This window comes from Halictus rubicundus, chromosome 1, assembly GCF_050948215.1.
Source record: "Halictus rubicundus isolate RS-2024b chromosome 1, iyHalRubi1_principal, whole genome shotgun sequence".
Taxonomy (NCBI): domain Eukaryota; kingdom Metazoa; phylum Arthropoda; class Insecta; order Hymenoptera; family Halictidae; genus Halictus; species Halictus rubicundus.
In genome coordinates this window covers 27,081,017-27,097,837 of record NC_135149.1, presented here as the reverse complement: position 1 = coordinate 27,097,837, position 16,821 = coordinate 27,081,017, and the positions used below count along the sequence as shown (strand labels likewise).

The 16,821-nt window shown below is 43.4% G+C and overlaps 1 protein-coding gene and 1 long non-coding RNA gene across 3 annotated transcripts; both read right to left on the bottom strand.

Moving 5' to 3' along the window:
- Positions 1-1,181: 1,181 nt before the first annotated feature.
- LOC143359349 (uncharacterized) lies at positions 1,182-16,360 on the bottom strand. 2 transcript variants are annotated; one of them, XM_076797249.1, is made up of 7 exons: positions 15,991-16,360; positions 13,352-13,562; positions 13,148-13,271; positions 12,929-12,974; positions 11,365-11,455; positions 11,072-11,269; positions 1,182-10,652 (listed from the first exon to the last, which is right to left on the bottom strand). In XM_076797249.1, exons 1-7 carry the CDS (start codon positions 16,134-16,136, stop codon positions 7,182-7,184), a joined length of 4,287 nt encoding a protein of 1,428 aa, XP_076653364.1. In that variant the 5' UTR covers positions 16,137-16,360; the 3' UTR covers positions 1,182-7,181. The 2 variants fall into 2 exon arrangements, with proteins under 2 accessions (XP_076653364.1, XP_076653373.1); XM_076797258.1 differs by lacking the exons at positions 12,929-12,974; positions 13,148-13,271; positions 13,352-13,562; positions 15,991-16,360 and adding an exon at positions 12,467-12,906.
- Positions 14,450-15,996, bottom strand: LOC143359492 (uncharacterized). The gene is made up of 2 exons (XR_013083124.1): positions 15,480-15,996; positions 14,450-14,534 (listed from the first exon to the last, which is right to left on the bottom strand). It is a non-coding gene; the product is annotated as an uncharacterized LOC143359492 (long non-coding RNA).
- Positions 16,361-16,821: the final 461 nt, after the last annotated feature.

The window sequence follows — 16,821 nt, the reverse complement described above, 5'->3', positions numbered from 1 at the left end:
TTTTTTCGTTTCTTTTAATCTCACTATCGGAGAGTACAAAACCTACATAATTTACCTTAGCAATTATTTTGTCTTCGTACGACTGCCACAATTGCACATATATAATGTTTTTATTTTTTTCTATGTTTCTCTTTGAAAACAACTAGGCCGATCCCGTTCGATCTCTGGAGCCTTCGATCATCGATCTCCTGCGCGCTACACATTTTCTCGGTCCTTTTTCTCTCTCTCTCTCTCTCTCTCTCTCTCTCTCTCTCGCTCGCTCTCTTTCCTTCTTCGTTACAACGCCGACACTAATTTAAGGCCAGGATAAAGAGAGGTCCTTAACGCCTAAAGGTTATTCGTTGCTTTTTACATTCAGGAAGAACGCGGGCCCGCTTCGGGATCCGGAGAACAATGTTCCGAGTCGCGCAACAAAATATTCAGTCGATAAAATTTCCGAAAAATCCTGGGGAAAGGGGGAGGGGGGTCGATGCTCGTCGATTCGCGTACGAGAAAATGGCGATTCGTCTACGAACGAAAAATCCCAGCGTTCTTCCTGAATCCTCCGAACTGTATGGTTGTTTCGACCAACCCCGATCGTGTAACAATTATAATAAACGGAACGGGCCTCGATCTCTCGGGGGAGGGGGGAATATCTTTCGAAAAGTCCGCGACGCTGTAAATCGTACATAGCGAATTCGGATAGTGATTTTTTTTTTTTGAAAAGAGAAACGCCTTCCGGAATTTTTGCCGGCGGGAAAGGCCTGGGAAACGAGGCGACCGATCATAGCAATCACACAGTACACATGTAAATGGTCTACGTCGAGAGCAGTAGGTACTAGCGACAATAATTGTAACAATCAACAACAATGACATCGAGGCGCTATTTAACGCTAGCGGGCACGATTAAAAGAATATGTTTCTCTTTCTTTCTCTCGCTCTCTCTCTCTCTCTCTTTCTTTCTCTCTCTCGTTATTCTTTCTAGGTTTAGCTCCTTTTCTCCTACTTTGTCCGTCACAAAAAAAAAATGGCAACCACAAATGACACGCGCCGTGCATTCGTGTGTTTATATATAAACGCATTCTTAATAAATTTATATATTTGTATATATATATATATATATATATTTATATCTTTATAATATATTAATGTCACACTGTCTCTGGTTCACACACTCTATTTTTTTTCTTTCTTTCTTCCTATCTCTCTCTCTCTCTCTCTCCCTCTCTTGCTCTCTTTCAACGCGTTCCTGAGATAATATCCTTTCTATAGCAATTATTTATTCCTATTTTTGTTTCCCCATTTTTTTCTTTCTGTATATATTGTCGAAAATGTGAATATATATATATGTAGCTGTGTGTGTGTGTGTGTGTCCTTGTGTACGTCTATTATTAATAAGAATAAAAAAAGGTCCCATGCGCGCCGCGATACTCGAAATAAATATAAAAACGAACTACATACACTCACGAGACACGCACGGCAATCGAACTCCAAGCATTATTGTACAGGAGAGTGTAAAAAATAAAATTCTTAGGTGAAACTATTAACTAATTGCACGACGAACGGACCGGTTCTTTTTTGTTTTCTCTTGACTTCGGTTTCTTGGGCTCCGAGCCACAGTCGGACACGAGAAACTCAATCATTGTAGATCTATAGATCCTCGGTGATCATCGGACTGCCTGGGTAAAGTCTCAAACTCATGCTAGCTTTCTATTAACTGTTAAACAATCTGAAAATCACTGTACTTTCTACGGTGGGAGAGCGTCAATAAAATTGCTAGACAATTGTTTCACTTTTGTTTTTAGTTCTGTCGGGAATATTCTCTTTTTATTTAATAATGATAATTATCATAATAATCTCTTCATAGTTTCACTGTTTTATAGAACGTAAAGAATTTTTGCAACTATTACAACTATCACGCGAAAAGAGAAAGATGTTATTTTGAACGAAGAATCGAAAAACAAATTGACTCACTAATTTCTTTTATGATAGAATTTTAAAAGACTGAAATTCTCAGATTATCACAACAAAGGGGGATTCTATGATCGCTTGAGCAACGCGTGTAAAAAATTTGCAGTCCGTAGATCACCGAAAAATTGTTTTCACCTTAAATTCATCAGAAACGCCTTCGAGATGTCCTTCTTTCATTTTTAATCGTTTGAGATAGTTCACAATTAAATGCAACGGTATAAAAGTGGAAGAATCGGACCAAGAGAATCTATGTTCTCCCTGTGTAGCCCTCGCACTGTGACGCCCGGGTCCATTATGACCCAGCCTCAAAGACTTCTCAATTTCTCTCGACTAACCCAAATAGCTTAACTTTAATAAATCGGTGGATAGAGAAGAGTAATAATCCTATCTAGAAAAATTGCTGAAGACCTCAATGGACCCGGAACATCAAGAATCACGTCCCTACTTCCGCTGTTCGCGATCACTATGCAAAACGACCTGGTCAATCAACGAAATAACCACAATTTTCCAGTTTCTCGGCTCCGGGAACGATTCTCAAAAATATCTACACTTTTCGAAAAGTTCTACGGCTCGATCTGCTCTTTCCTCCGCTCCTGTCGATCCAACTTATCGTCACGAATGCAAGAAAAATCGGATCGCGCATGGTTCGTCGATCGTGTTCCTCGCGATTCCGAGTCCCTAGATCTCTCGCAGAACGATCACTGCGAAACCGATCCTCGATCGCGAAACAACCCTGTGATAATCGGTGCACGGTAGTTCCTCGAATAGTTACGCGTCAAAAACAATGACAGAGTGATGTACAATGCTTGCCAACGAAGTTACACAGAACTTTACGAACACTTCCGAGCAGCACACACCGAGATAATACACATACGAGCACGTGTACTCTTACTCTAGTTCACGTATACAGATTTCGCGCGACTGTAGTGTATCCGTGTATCTGTGTGTATACTTTTTTTTTTTAAGTAACTTTGTAATAAGTTTTTCATTTTTTCTTCTAGTTTTTTTTTTTAGTTTTTCCCCCTCTCTTTCTCTCTGTCCTCAATCGTTCATTCGTTTCAAAACGTGACACCCCCCCCTCCCCCCCTGTGACCCTTTGCCAGCAAAGGAACTTCACCACCCTGAAGCGAGCTCTCCTCGATACGTGAAATCGATATTACAAAGAAGGGGGGTGGGAAAGAAGTGAAAAAGAAAAAAAAAATAAACAGAAACAGAAGAATTGAAAAAAAGGGCCTATCTCTCTCGCGATTGAGCAGGTCGTTAGGATCCACCGGCACGTTTCACCGTGACCGGAAGTTACGTTTGCTTCCCCCTCGATTTGTCTGGCAGTGCTTCACACTCTCGACCACGTTCCCCTCAAAATTGTACGAACAGTTCAATGCAAAAACGGCGGACAGTCTATTGGCTATCTTTGCAGAAAGCGAATACAGTGATCTCTCTGTATATGTCGCCAAGGCCTGGAGGATAAACGTCGCGAAATTATCCCCACTACCGCGGGGTATACGAGAGGCCTCGAATGTAAACACGGCTCGGGCATGTCTCCTGAACGATACAAGACGCCGGCAAGACCCGTGTTGTTGACATGTATATCGAGAAGTCGCTGTATACAATTTTTGACATTGGTTTCAACTTCCCAGAATATCTGTTCGAGGAATCAGTGGGACCTCGGTTAACCGAACTGATCAGTGTAACGTGGGTGTGTCGGGTAACGGAACTGTTATTTAGGCACTGTGAAGCACTTATTTAGGCACTTATGCGATAAATTGTCCTGCGGCTGGACCGTCTTATATCGAATAGTTGAAACGTGAAAGACGTTCGGATAACAGAGAATTCGGACACAGAGCTGTTCAGATAATCGAGGTTCTACTGTATTATGCTGGAAAGAAAGCTAGAGGAACAGTGATTTGATGCGTTTATGACAAAAATGAGCAGGCGCAATTTGGCACAGTGGACAACTTAAAAGAATTTGAGAACATCGATGCGTTAGGCTCAACTTAATAAAATTATAAAAAAAAAAGAACGAAGCTTCGGTTTGGCTTCTGTTCCTTGTAACCGATGCAAAATGAAAATGATAAGAAACTGAAGTTAAATAAAAATATACTTTCTCTTTCAATCGTCTTAAAATAGTCGAAAATAATGTAACAACGTTTTTAAATTCCTCTAGCTGTCCACTTTTATATCGGACGCGTTCATTTCTGTCATAAAGCCACAGTCTGGTAACAACCAGGCGCGCATAATTTTGCTATTGGTCAAGGCAACATTGGTCAGCGAATGAGATTACGAAGAAACTCTTCTTTCCAGTAGCGTAAAAAAACACTTTGGTCCTTGTCCAGCGGGCAATTATTTTCAGTTACGCCGCTTTTGCATCGAACGGTCCGCGCGTCTCCATTTGTCTCGATCTCTATAGATCACCGCGAGCTTGTTTCCTCCCCCTAGAATAACTATATCCGTTCGACAACCGGCACTTCGTATTCATCCTGAATCATCGTCAGTAGTCGGGCACTGTTCGACTCTTCAACGAATCGCGACACTGTCACGTTGCTCGATCTTCGTGGCCGCTGTTTCGATCCTCTTTCTCTTCCTAGATCCCGAGGACCGTCGAGGCCCCCGCGTTCGCTCTTCGACGAAGACTCTCCCGCACTCACTTTCGATAACTACTCTAAGGAGATGCGCTACAGGTACAAAGGTGGAAAGATCGAAACATTGTGATTCGTAACACTAGGGGATAGAGATCGTACGGCATGCTGCTACTTCTACCATTCACAAAACTGGAAGGGGAGAAGAAGGGGGGATGGAGACCGGGTCAAAAGGTCCAGCCACTTCTCTTCCTCGTTTCTGTCTCTTGGTACCGGATTTTTGAAAAATATTGCACCGCTTGGCACAGTCGACGGAAACTGTTCTCCAAATTCAACGCTAGACCCACCAGAGCAGTGACAAATAGACTGCAGAATAAAAATTCCAAGAAATAGAAGCCACCTAGGAATTTCTTCCTTTCTTTTTAGGTTTAGTTGATCGAAAATAACGTATTCTTGAATTCTTCCAATCGTTTTGCAACTTTCAAGTTGCAACAATTCATTGTCCTGATAAATTCATAAAATCAGCAGTGATAAATAATCAACTTGTATCACTGAGACTGTAAGGATTGAGGAAACCCCGTTGAGCCAAATGTTTCTATTCTGACCAACAGCAGTTTCTATTCTGATCTATCCTCTAATTTAGGACTTCGGGTTCTGCACAGCAGAAAAAAATCACCAGAGTATTGTTAAGCCGTCAAGGGTCTAGATTCATTCCATTGCAAGGATGCTAGTCATTTAACTGCACTTACAGTCCACACTTAATTGTTATATACAGTGATTTCTCTATATATGTCGCCAAAGCATGGACGGTAAACGTCGCGGAATTATCCCCACTATCGAGGGGTATACCCCGTGAGGAGCCACGAAGCTCGAGAGGCGTCAGACGCCGAGGAGTGTAAATATAATTAGGGTCGTGTATGTCTCCTGGACGATACATGACGCTGGCAAGTCCCGCGTTGTTGACATATATCGAGAATTCACTGTGTTGAATGTGCTGAAGGTATCAAAACATTGTTTAGAACGCATTTCTTATCGTCATCATCAGCATCTATAGGCATCTTCGGGATTGTGAAACTCAAGAATCAGAGGAATCTGTTATCTATAACTATCATCGGCCAGAAAAGGAGTTTGGCTGGCTTGGCTAAACTACTGAAGACAATAGTTTTCTGTGTACGGCTTGAAATTGTAAAGATGTCTCTGTAAAACATTGTTGAATAGATTGATTCACTTTACTAGAGTCACACTTTTCAGAATTTCTTGCTTTTGTAAATTTTAGGATTTTTAGTAATTGGTGGTTCTAGTGCTAGCTTTCCTCACTGGCCACTTTGCAATCTCTTCTACATTTGCTTTTGTTTTTTTTTGTACATTTTAGGATTCTCAGTAATCGGTGGTTCTAGTGCTAGCTTTCCTCACTGGCCACTTTGCAATCTCTTCTAGAAACTGGCGTCGTGGCAAAGGTCAACATTATTTTATGGAGAAAGTTTCTGCATTACTGTACATTTCTTTTAATAATTTGATGTGTCTTGTCGGTGGGAGTCATAGTTTAACTCAATCAGGGACGCTGATTAAATAGCAACGATTTTTGTGAAACTTTGCAAAAAGTATGCGACTCGAGAAAGATGTTTAACGCGTATTTTTTACTAGAGTCCATCACTCATAACCAGAGGGTGAAAATAATCCTGAAACTTATAAATAATTCCCGTCTCTAAAAACAAATTCTAATGATGCATTTATCATTTACCTGACAAATCGCATCAAGTCATCGCAAATAATGACAACAAACAATGGTTTGTTTCTTTTTTTTTATGTAACCAATGAATATCTTGGTTAGGCTTTTACAGTCTTTTCAACTTCAGTCATATACTTTCCAAACCCTCTTCACATTATATACATTTTGGAACAAATTGGATCATAGAGGGTTAACGTCCGCTTCGCCCGTACAAAAAGATTGCTAGGTAATTCATCTGCTCAACAAATAATTTTTCCACTACCTAGTCAAATTTTCAGGACTACTTTCACCCCCTGAGCACGAACGACAATCAAAAGAAGATAGCGCAGTTAGCACACTTCATCAATCCTTTAGCATTAAACGTTGCACACTGCTCGAGAAATTCAGATATCTTGAGAATTGGTCCGCAATGAACATTCGATTCTGAAAAAGATCTAGTTCTTAACGACAATATCCACAAACTGTTGACATCATGTCCAGACTCCAGCAAGCAGAACTACTATTGAAAACAACAATCTGCTTTTGGTTACGATTAACATTGTGCAAGAGTTAATGCCCAGGATTTCTTAACACGAGCGTTTGGATGCGATTAAAAGTGCTTAAGAGTTAACATCGGTGCAAAAGTTCATGCCCGACTTCTCATTGAAATCCAAGGAACTTTCGCGCTGACTTAATATGTCCAACAAAAATTCCAACTCGGCTTGACGAACAGCCCCGAGGAGTTCGAGAACAATGAAGAACCGTTATCGAACCGAGGCAGATTTTCCTCGGGGTTGTCCAGGAAGCCCTTAAGTCCGGGAGTACAGTACTCTGGTCTATACTACGATAGAATCGAGGGAACGAAGAAGTGGCTGAAGTGGTGAGCAAACGCTACGTTGGAAACTACCTCTGAAAGTCCACTACAAGACAGGATTTCCGTACGAACGTTATTCCGGTGGCGGGGGTGGCGGTGGCGAGGAACTAGGGGGTGGTCCGCTCGGCAACGGTGGCGGTGTCTTGGGTTCCTGCCGAGCAGACGGGACAGGGATCATGCTCTGGTTCTGTCGCATGTTTTGCGGTAGGGAAGGCGGCGGTACGGACGTGTCGATGGCGCCGTCTGGCGTCATGATCACGTTCCCCGCCGGATACATCGGGTACTGTTGCTGGTACTGATAGTACATGACGGACTCGTACATGTATCCGGCGGGGTGGTTGTACATCGAGGGTGGGGGATAGTTAGCGAAGAAATAGGGGTCCGGCTGGGACTGGTTGACGGGGCCACCTCTCGAGTAGCCGCCGCCGCCGCCGCCTGGATCGCCGCGGCCGGACGACGGATGGGGATGATGGGGATTACGAGCATTGTTACTATTGTAGGTGTCTTGCTGATAGTAGCCGTCGCGCTGGCCGGGAGCACCGTAATGGCCCGCCGATCCTGCTGGTGGTGGACCACGCCCGATATACTGGCGGCCGCCTCTACCGCCTCCACGTACCTTGTTATTGCTGCCTGAACTATAGTGTCTGCCGTTCTGCCGTTCGCCCGGTCGGTGTTGCCCGTAGCCCGCCGAGGACATCTGCGATTGCTTCTTCGACGGCGGTACACTGGTCGTTGGGCTTTCCTTCGTGTCGGCCCGCTCACGTTTCCGACTCTCGTTCGCGAACTCCGGCACGACGTTGCCCGAGCTGTTCGTCGTCGAAGACGCGCCCGTCGAGCTCCGCGACATCAGGTCCGTACGGATCTTGATCTTCAACGGGCCCTGCACCACCGACGGCGCCGGCGAGCTCGACACGTTCTCCGCGCCCTTCAGCCGTTCCTTCGGTATAATGATCTTGATGCTGGTGTTCTGCGGCGACTTGTTCTTGTCGATCGACACCGCGTTCCCGGCGACGTGGCCGCCCGTTGAATCGGTGCTCAGGTTCAGCTTGTCTTTCGGTATCGTGATCTTGATAGGCACCGTCGACACAGCCTCCTCGCCCCCCTTCTCCTTGTCCTTCTCGCGATGCTTCTCTTTGTCCTTGTCCTTGTGTTTGTGCTTGTGCTTCTCCTTGGTCTTATCCTTGTCTTTGTGCTTGTGCTTCTCCTTCTTCTTCTTTTTCTCGCTCTTATGGTGTTCCGACCTCTTCTCCTCGACCGGCGCCGGCACCGTCAACGTCGTCGTCGACGTCGGCACAGAGACGATCGACTCGGTGGTACTCTGCACCGGTCCGGAGATAGCGCTTATGTCGACGGTCGAAGCTATCACTGGCTCGCTGACCGTCGGCAGGGACAAACATTGAGTTTGAACAGGGACCTGATGATCCATTAGCAACATCGGTGGGGACATAGGTCGCGGTTGCTGTGTTTGTTGCTGGTGTTGTTGGTGTTGCGGTAGTTGTTGTGGCTGCTGCATATGCGGTTGCTGGAACATTTCGTGGGGCATTTGTTGCTGAACCATCGACTGGTTGAACGGTTGCATGCCCTGTAGCAGAGACGGCATCGGTGCCAAAGGCTCCTGGAGGAGAGCGCTTATGCTCTGCGCGGACTTCATCGGCGACAGATATTCCTGTTTAGTCTGTTGCTCGATCTTCTTCACGTCCGCTTTGTACGTGTCCTTCTTCGCGTGGAACTCTTGAGACTCTTGTTTCCCCGTGTCCAGCCCGTTCGTCATCCCTTGCGGATTATTCGACGACATCTGCTGATGCTGCGTTCCGACGAACCGTTGCATCGGCGGCTCGACGTCGAACGGCTTGATCAGCTCCGGCATCTTGACGTCGTTCACGATCTGACTGGCCCTGCCGTTCGACGGATTGTCACGGATCGGCTGTATCAGTTCCGGCACTCTGCCGAGCATCTTCGCCGCCTCGAAGCTGGACGTGTCCTCCGCCTTGACCTTGGTCGGCTGGCCGCTCTCGCTCGCGCTGCCAGAACGATGCCTCTTGTGCGACGACGCGGAAACCTCGCTGCTGCCCGAACGCTTCATCGAGAGCGACTCCGGTTGCTGCACGGCCGGCGGGCTCGCGAACGGCGACACTAAATTAAAACCTATCGACGCGTCCGACACGCGCTCTTGCTTAGGAACTTTAGCCGCCGAGGGCGGCGTCTTCTGTTTCGACTTAGGCCTCTGCGAGTGCGACTCGCGCGGCGTCGGCACCTTCTCCGGACTGAACAGAGACTTGTGCTTGTTCGGCGGCGTCTGCAACACGCCCTGCTGCAAGTCCAACGAGTTCTTGTCGGGCTCGTCGTGTCGCGGCCTCTTCTCCGTCTTCGGGTCGTCGAGGTTGTTCAGGGACGCCAGACTCGACGCCTGGGAGCTACCATTTTTGATCGTGTCCTTCAATATCTGCGACACACCGTGGGCGGTGTGCTGGTTCGACACCGTCTTCGAAGACAATGGCTTCTGGGAGAGTAACGAACTCGAACTGGAACCGGTCGGCGACTTCTCCTGTGTATACGAGCCTTGGCCGGCCATCAGTTTCCCGTCGACGGAGACCCCGCCGGGTTGCAGTTTCTCGGGTTGATTGTATTTAGCGTGGTGGGTCGGTTTCTGCGCGTTCGGAGCGTACGGCGCGTCGAGCGTCGGCTTCGGCAAAGACAAAGGCTTCTCGATGATCTTCCTCACCTCCTCGCACCTCTGCTCGAGGGAGTCCGACTTTCTCTGACGGTCCACCCTCGACGGGTCCGGGTACTTGTACGACTTTTGCTCGTTGTCTTTTCGATGCTCCACCGGCTTATGCCTCGGGTCGTACATCCTCTTGTCGTGACCCTGGTGCTTACTCTCTACGCCGCTTAATCTATGCACACTATGGTTATTATTACTAAGTTTCTCCTGCATGGTTCCGTGCGACCCCGGCTCCGGCAACGACCCGACGTCTGATCTGTGAGCCGCGGAGTCCGTCAAGGAATTCTCCGCGCTCGACTCCTTCGACACTGCGTGGCTATGCGAATGAAGAGTACTACTGCTACTACTGCTACTCGTACCGCTCGACGAATTGTACTCCCGCTGTAACCTCTGCCTATTAGGATCGCGATTTGGTTCCCTAGCTTGACTACCACTCGAGTGTCTCTGCGGTACCGGCTGGCCGACCTTCACCTCCGGTCGGTGGTGGTGGTTGTGATGAAGCGCCTTCTGTCCAGGCGGCAACGGATGCTTATTCAACACGTTTGTACTAGATACAGGCTTGTGATGATGTGAATGATGAATGTTCATGTCCGACCCGTGGGTCATGGTGGCCGTCGTCGGGGCTGCCGCCTTCTCCCTTCCTAAGCGTTCCCGTTCCTTCTTCTCGCGGTACTCCCGATAGTCGACCGGCGGTCTTGATGGAGCCGAAGCAAGCTGCTTCTTGTCTTCTTGCTTCTCCGTGTGATGGGGTCGACTCGTATGGAATGTTGGCCCACCATCGGCTGTCGTCGCCGGAGATTGCACTTTGCGAGGCTCCGCGTCCTGCAAACGAACCTCAGTGGAATCATCTTCCTCAAAGAGACAGTAGTCTACAGCAATCTAATCCCTTAAGGTCAGGGTCAATTTTGACGTACGTTACGGAAGGTAGAGACGCACTACTATCACGCCTCTTGCAACTACTTGTTTGTGATAGTAGTGTGTTCCTACTTTTACTTGCAGTCACACGAGCGTTGGTTTTGTCAGTAGATTCAAAATTATGAAAAATAAAATTGTTGAATAAAGTATTTTCGTTGCAACGTCCATCATTTTAATGCTCGTATGACGTCGAGTTAACTCTTCCACAGTGAAATAAAACTGTTGAAGAGTTAAGAAGTCCTCTATTATATCGATCTCTGATCTATAAGAGATTATTCAGTCGCGATTGATAATTAAAGTGTTAATGTCCAGACAGAGATACTCACAAAAGGTGAATTTGGTAAACTAGGATGATTGATGCTTGGACTTTGAGTGGCGGATATGCTCATGATTTTCCTCTTTAATCTCGAGGGGCATTTATCAAATATATGGAGGAATTCTGCGGTAAGCTCTTGAAGAAGTTCAGAAGTGACGCTCCTGTCGACGTACCAGAACCAATGCTTTCCTTCTGTACTCTGCGGTATCTGTGCGAAAATAATTCCAACGTTTGAATCGATTGTGTTTTCTGTTACCTGGAAGCGTTGGCGGTAAGTTTTGGATAATAGTTCGAATGATTTACCTCCCAATTGGACCATTTGCAGGCAAGGTGTATGCAGAAACAGGCGACTACAGTTGGCTTGTACTGGAGACACATTGTCGTCAAATGTAAACTGTAAAGAAAAAATGATTTCATGAGCTCGATAGGAAACTTCGGCGTCTCGTGTACCAGCGACTGTTCCATGTAATATAACCCAGGGCATAAAAAGAACTGTACTATAAAAAGTGAAGTACAAGTTCCATTAAACATGGGTAATATCGGGATAAAACCAGGACGAATTTCTTACGATTCGTTCAAAACGATTACATTATTTCCAATTAGAAGTTTCGGTCTGTGAGAGCAATTTTTGCTTTTTTTTTAATTCCAAAGAGTACGTTTCCAAAACAGTGAAAAAGGAACACATGCTAATGCGATAACATCGATAATCCATTGTCGCGATGAGCTGTACAAAATTATTTATAGGAAATTTTTGTTTACATACGTGATTGTCAGTATATGCCCTACGACACTGTTGTATCGTAACAAATTTTACCGAAGTTTGCCCCAACATAATCCCATGATAGAGTGAACAACTGTACCATATTCCATTATATGTAAAACATAAAAACAAAAAGCTAAAATAATCCATATTTTTATTCGATATCTTCATATACTCGAGAGAACGTATTGTTTCAAGTAAAAAGATTCGCAGAAGCTTTCAAGAATTTCAATTACGTTGTTTTTTTTTTGCAACAGAAATAGGTTAAGGCTTGATCCAAACTAATTATTTCATCAAGTTCGTTCAAGTGTTATTTAATGATCGTTCGTTCGTTAAATAAGATTTGAACGTATTGGAACCAGATTGTAAACCAACCTAACTGTATTCTAACACTGCAATTTGTAGCATAAATAAATTCTAATTGTATCTCTACTTGTCCTCTTTTTCTTTTTTCTTTAATCATTAAATACCTCTATGCATTCACTCAATCGTGTCACTGCTTCCACATTCATTTCATTCACTCTTCAAAATTTGTTTTGTGCATCTACAGCTTAAAAATAAGTGTATGTAAATATAAAAATAAAAACTGGACAATATACCGTAATTTAAGAGAAAACGATCAGTCCTTAAGAATATTTCATTTACCTTCGATTAAGCAATCCTCATCGTGAACTTAGTTTACGAAATAAACTTCGTTTCGCTTTGGCATACGTTCTCTTTAGAATCAGACATTACCGCGACTGCAACGCAACATTCCTCCCCAAAAGTTACTGTTGACAATTTAAACATTCGCATTAGAACTCGGAAAACGCATGAAATCAAAGTAAACTTTCTCGTGTTCTCATGATACGTCGCGCAACGTCTTTGAATGTCTCGCCCAATTCTCTATCATTAATGTGTATCGTTGTATTCAGCAAGCAGCAGATCGAATTTTCCTATGCAATTCCATTTCACGTTTACTTTGCTTTCTGATGTGAGAACAGGTCAGAATGTTGCGCCAGTGGCTATTTGCCTGACAGTCTTAGCTTGGAAATATGCTCCAGCTGGCATCTATTTGACCAGAAGACTGCTAAGAGTAAGAGATACTAGGAAATAATGTGTAGCCACCTGTTAGATGCCATGAAGTATGAAGTCTGGGCTAAGTCCTTGCTCGCTGCAAAAAAACGTGTACAACATTAATAGAATTTAATATTTCTAGACACCTATAATATAAAACTTGTCTTGTAATTTCTCATTTGTTAAGCTTTTTCATGTAGTTGCAACATCTACAAACGATTGGAAAAGGAAACTACATAATACCTCAAGGCAAGTCAACGATATACATACCTTTAACCAGTTGACAACACCTAACAACATGTGTGTGGGGATGATCAATGGCGACATCAAACCCCAATGTTTGTAGTAGGACATTTTCATTGAAAACCAGGTCCTGAGCTTGATCAAGATATTGCTACAAATGAACATGTGGTTGAATATTTGTCGCGCCAACAATTTACCTTCGGTTTTTGTATTGGTTTCTCGTAATCTTACCTCGGACCTGATATCAGGTGGGGGCTGGTCTCTGTGGAGGCACAGGTGTGCCATTTTGATAACATGTTCTAACTTGCGCGGCTGTTCTTCTACTTTTGCTGCTAAAAATAGTGCTGCAGCTGCTATTGCATTCCTGTGGAATTGTGACAGCGAGTGGAATACGTAGAACCTGTGCATGTACACTATTGCTGTGTTGATACATAATTGCGATCTGTTATAGACCAGTTAAGGAAAATATCAAATAAATTGCCTGTTATATTTTAGTTTTTAATATAATAGTGACCGTACACTTCGTTGTTCAAATGTCAAGGAATATCTGTGCTATTCGACACTTATCTTTAATTCTAAAGATTATTTACAGTAAACAGCGTCGTTTCCAAGTTAAATGATTAAATCATTCGCCAACGAAACGAAGAAAAACACGTAGAGTATTAGAAATTGAAATCTTATAACACAGGAGATACACAAAACATTTAATGCGTATTTCGTAAGATAAATCGAAATATACGAAAATTTTTTGAAGTAATCATTTTATATGGTAAAATATGCATTCATAGATTTATCAGGTTGTAAAGATAAAGTAAAAAAAAAGATAAAAAAAATATGTAAGTAATAAACTGCATTCATATATGAAAAGATTGTTACATTAAATGGTAAGATTAGAAAATAGAGGGAACAATAGATTATACTTAAAAAATTTTATTTAAACTGTAAATTACATTAATATAAAAAACTTGATTGACTAAATCACAATGTTGTGTTTTGTATTCTTGCCTTTTATCTAAAGATCTTCTGAGCTTATTTTTTCAACTGTTTGTATCATACTATGAATATACTATCAATAGTTTCTGTTCAATGATTTCTGACTATTTATTATCTTGATCAAACGTGCACATAAATGAAATCTTCAGAATAACTTACAATAGAAAGAGAAGAGAATAATACAAATGAGATAAGTACTCTACATATTCGTTAAACGTTCAGTATATAAAATTGATACAAGAATACTATTGCATTATAGAACAGAAGAAGAAGAATTGAAATTATAATTCTCTAAATAAACTTCATATGAACCAATAATCTCGAGATACACTTAATAGCTTTTAATTCAAAATGATATGAAGAATCTGTTGGAGTTCTCACAACTGGTATGGCAATTAAGAATTTTATGACAAACATGTATCTGAAACATAAAAATATTATAGAGAGCATAAATGGTTACTATGTTCCATGATTTGGAAAGATCTACCAAGCATTTCAAAGATACCAATTCTGTTAAATAATCTTCCAAATATAAAATTTCGATCTCGAATGCAAAATTACCCAAGGTGTCTGGCGACTGGTAGGAGAAAATTTAATGGACAATCTTACAGAACAATGAAAGACAAAAATCAAGAATAGAAGAATTATGATATCAACTTTGCTTTTAAGTTATTAACAACCAAATATTTTCTGGATTCATCAATAGAGACACCGAACTATTGCATCTGTGCTATTGGTTGACTTTGATCGTTAATAACTTAAAAATGAAACTGAAACTATAATTCTTTTTATTTTTGACTTTATACTGTCCTGAAGAATCGTCTCATAAATGTTCTCTCATCCAGCGCCGAGAATCCTGCGTACACTTAGGCCCTCCGTCCACAGAGCAACAAAATATCGCTTGCTGTACGCTTCGGTGCTGCAACCAATGTGAAATAATAGACGTCTGTCCACGAAGCGTCATTGCGCATTAGTTTCTGCACATACATACACTTTGAGTTTTGTCTTTGACGCGACGCATCGTGGACGGACGGCCTAAGTTATGCGATGAAGCTACGAACTTTCTACAATAGTAACGAAGAATCGTTGAAATTCTGAAAAATGAATTTGACAGTACAAAGATCAGTCCAGCGTCAGCGTAATATTTTGATTAAGATATGATACCAGTAAGAAAGAATTGGAATAGTGTATCGACCGCAAAACAACATCAATGATAAGAATCTCGCAGAGCTGATTAGCCATTGAACATTTTTTCACATACATCGATCGACAATAACATTGTCGCTGGCAAGCTAGATCGACTCTTGATGCAACAGAACGATGCGCAAACAAAGATAAACTGAAAATACAAGGAAAATGTACTTGCATAAGGAATATTAGCAGAAACTTGTGCCTTTGGTTGGTACTACTGTCAAACTTGGCTTGGCAAACAATGCAGCCTTTCCATGACCCTATTCCCTGTCCTCCTTTCAGCTAAGAAAACTCTTCTCGACGTTCTGCGGGTACCGAGGACGTGTTCTATGGAACGCGACGGTGTCGAATAGCACAAAAATCCCGGAAATTCCTGATGCACTGGGAACGGAACGCGGAGCAACTCCAATATGGAGAACGATCATCGTGACGCGTGACCTCTTCTTTCGCACGTCACTCATGTTTACAACACGTTACGTATTTCGCGTTTAGGACGAAATTCCGGAACGATCGAGAGATCGTTACGTAAGGGGAAATGATCGGGGCGGTGCGCGATCGTTCGCGGCAACGGTACCCGACGAGTAAAATCGTCGTGCGAACCCGTGAAACGTTTGATAGGGACAGGGGGAAAGGGAGGTTGAGAAACACGCAACCGAACCGAACCATGCACTCGTTAAAAAGGATACACTACGAGCCGCTGTCCCATATCCTGAATGAAATTGGCCGCCTGCTGCCGGTAGCTCAGTTCCTTATCCGCGTCGATGCCGCATTTTCTGCTCGGCGTGTTTATAAGCTGTTCTTTCGTAAAGTACCATTTTTCGTCAGTCGCCATTTATATGTACACACAACTCGGTACTAACGATGCGCACTTCACGGCGGTCGCGACGGCGGCGGCGGTGGCGAGCACAAACGCACGATCGCGACACGTTGGAAACTTCACGTCACTACGCTAACCGGAAACGCCACTCCGAGTTCATAGCCGCGAAACTTTTCACAGTGGATCATAGTCGCACCTTGATCAAGAGGAAAACACGTATTCCCCTCGTCTGAATTATCGAGAATCGTTACTACCTCTTTCCCCGAAGAGGAAAAGGTTTTCTTCAATTTTCTTTTCTTCTACGATACGACGACCGAAGCTCGTCGGCTTTTAATATTGTTAAATTACGCGCCGACATGCCCCATTCCTTTAAATCCCGGAAATGGTGATCATTCTCTCTTTCTCACTTTCTCTCTCTCTCTCTCTCGCTCTCTCTCTCTTTCTTTCTTTCTCGAATTATTCCGGTACGCGTCGAACTTCACCGCACTGCTTCGGACTCGTGCAGGAAATGAAAAAATCAACTTCAGAAATGCATCAAAGGCTTCAGTACTCTCTTATATTTATATGATAATAGATTGTCATAGTTTACAGAGGTTCGTACGGAACTTCTTGACACCGTTACGATATCGGCCTCGTTTTTCGTTCGATTTATACTCGAATATTCGTTTTACAAAACAGGATTTTTCTGTATAATTGTAAT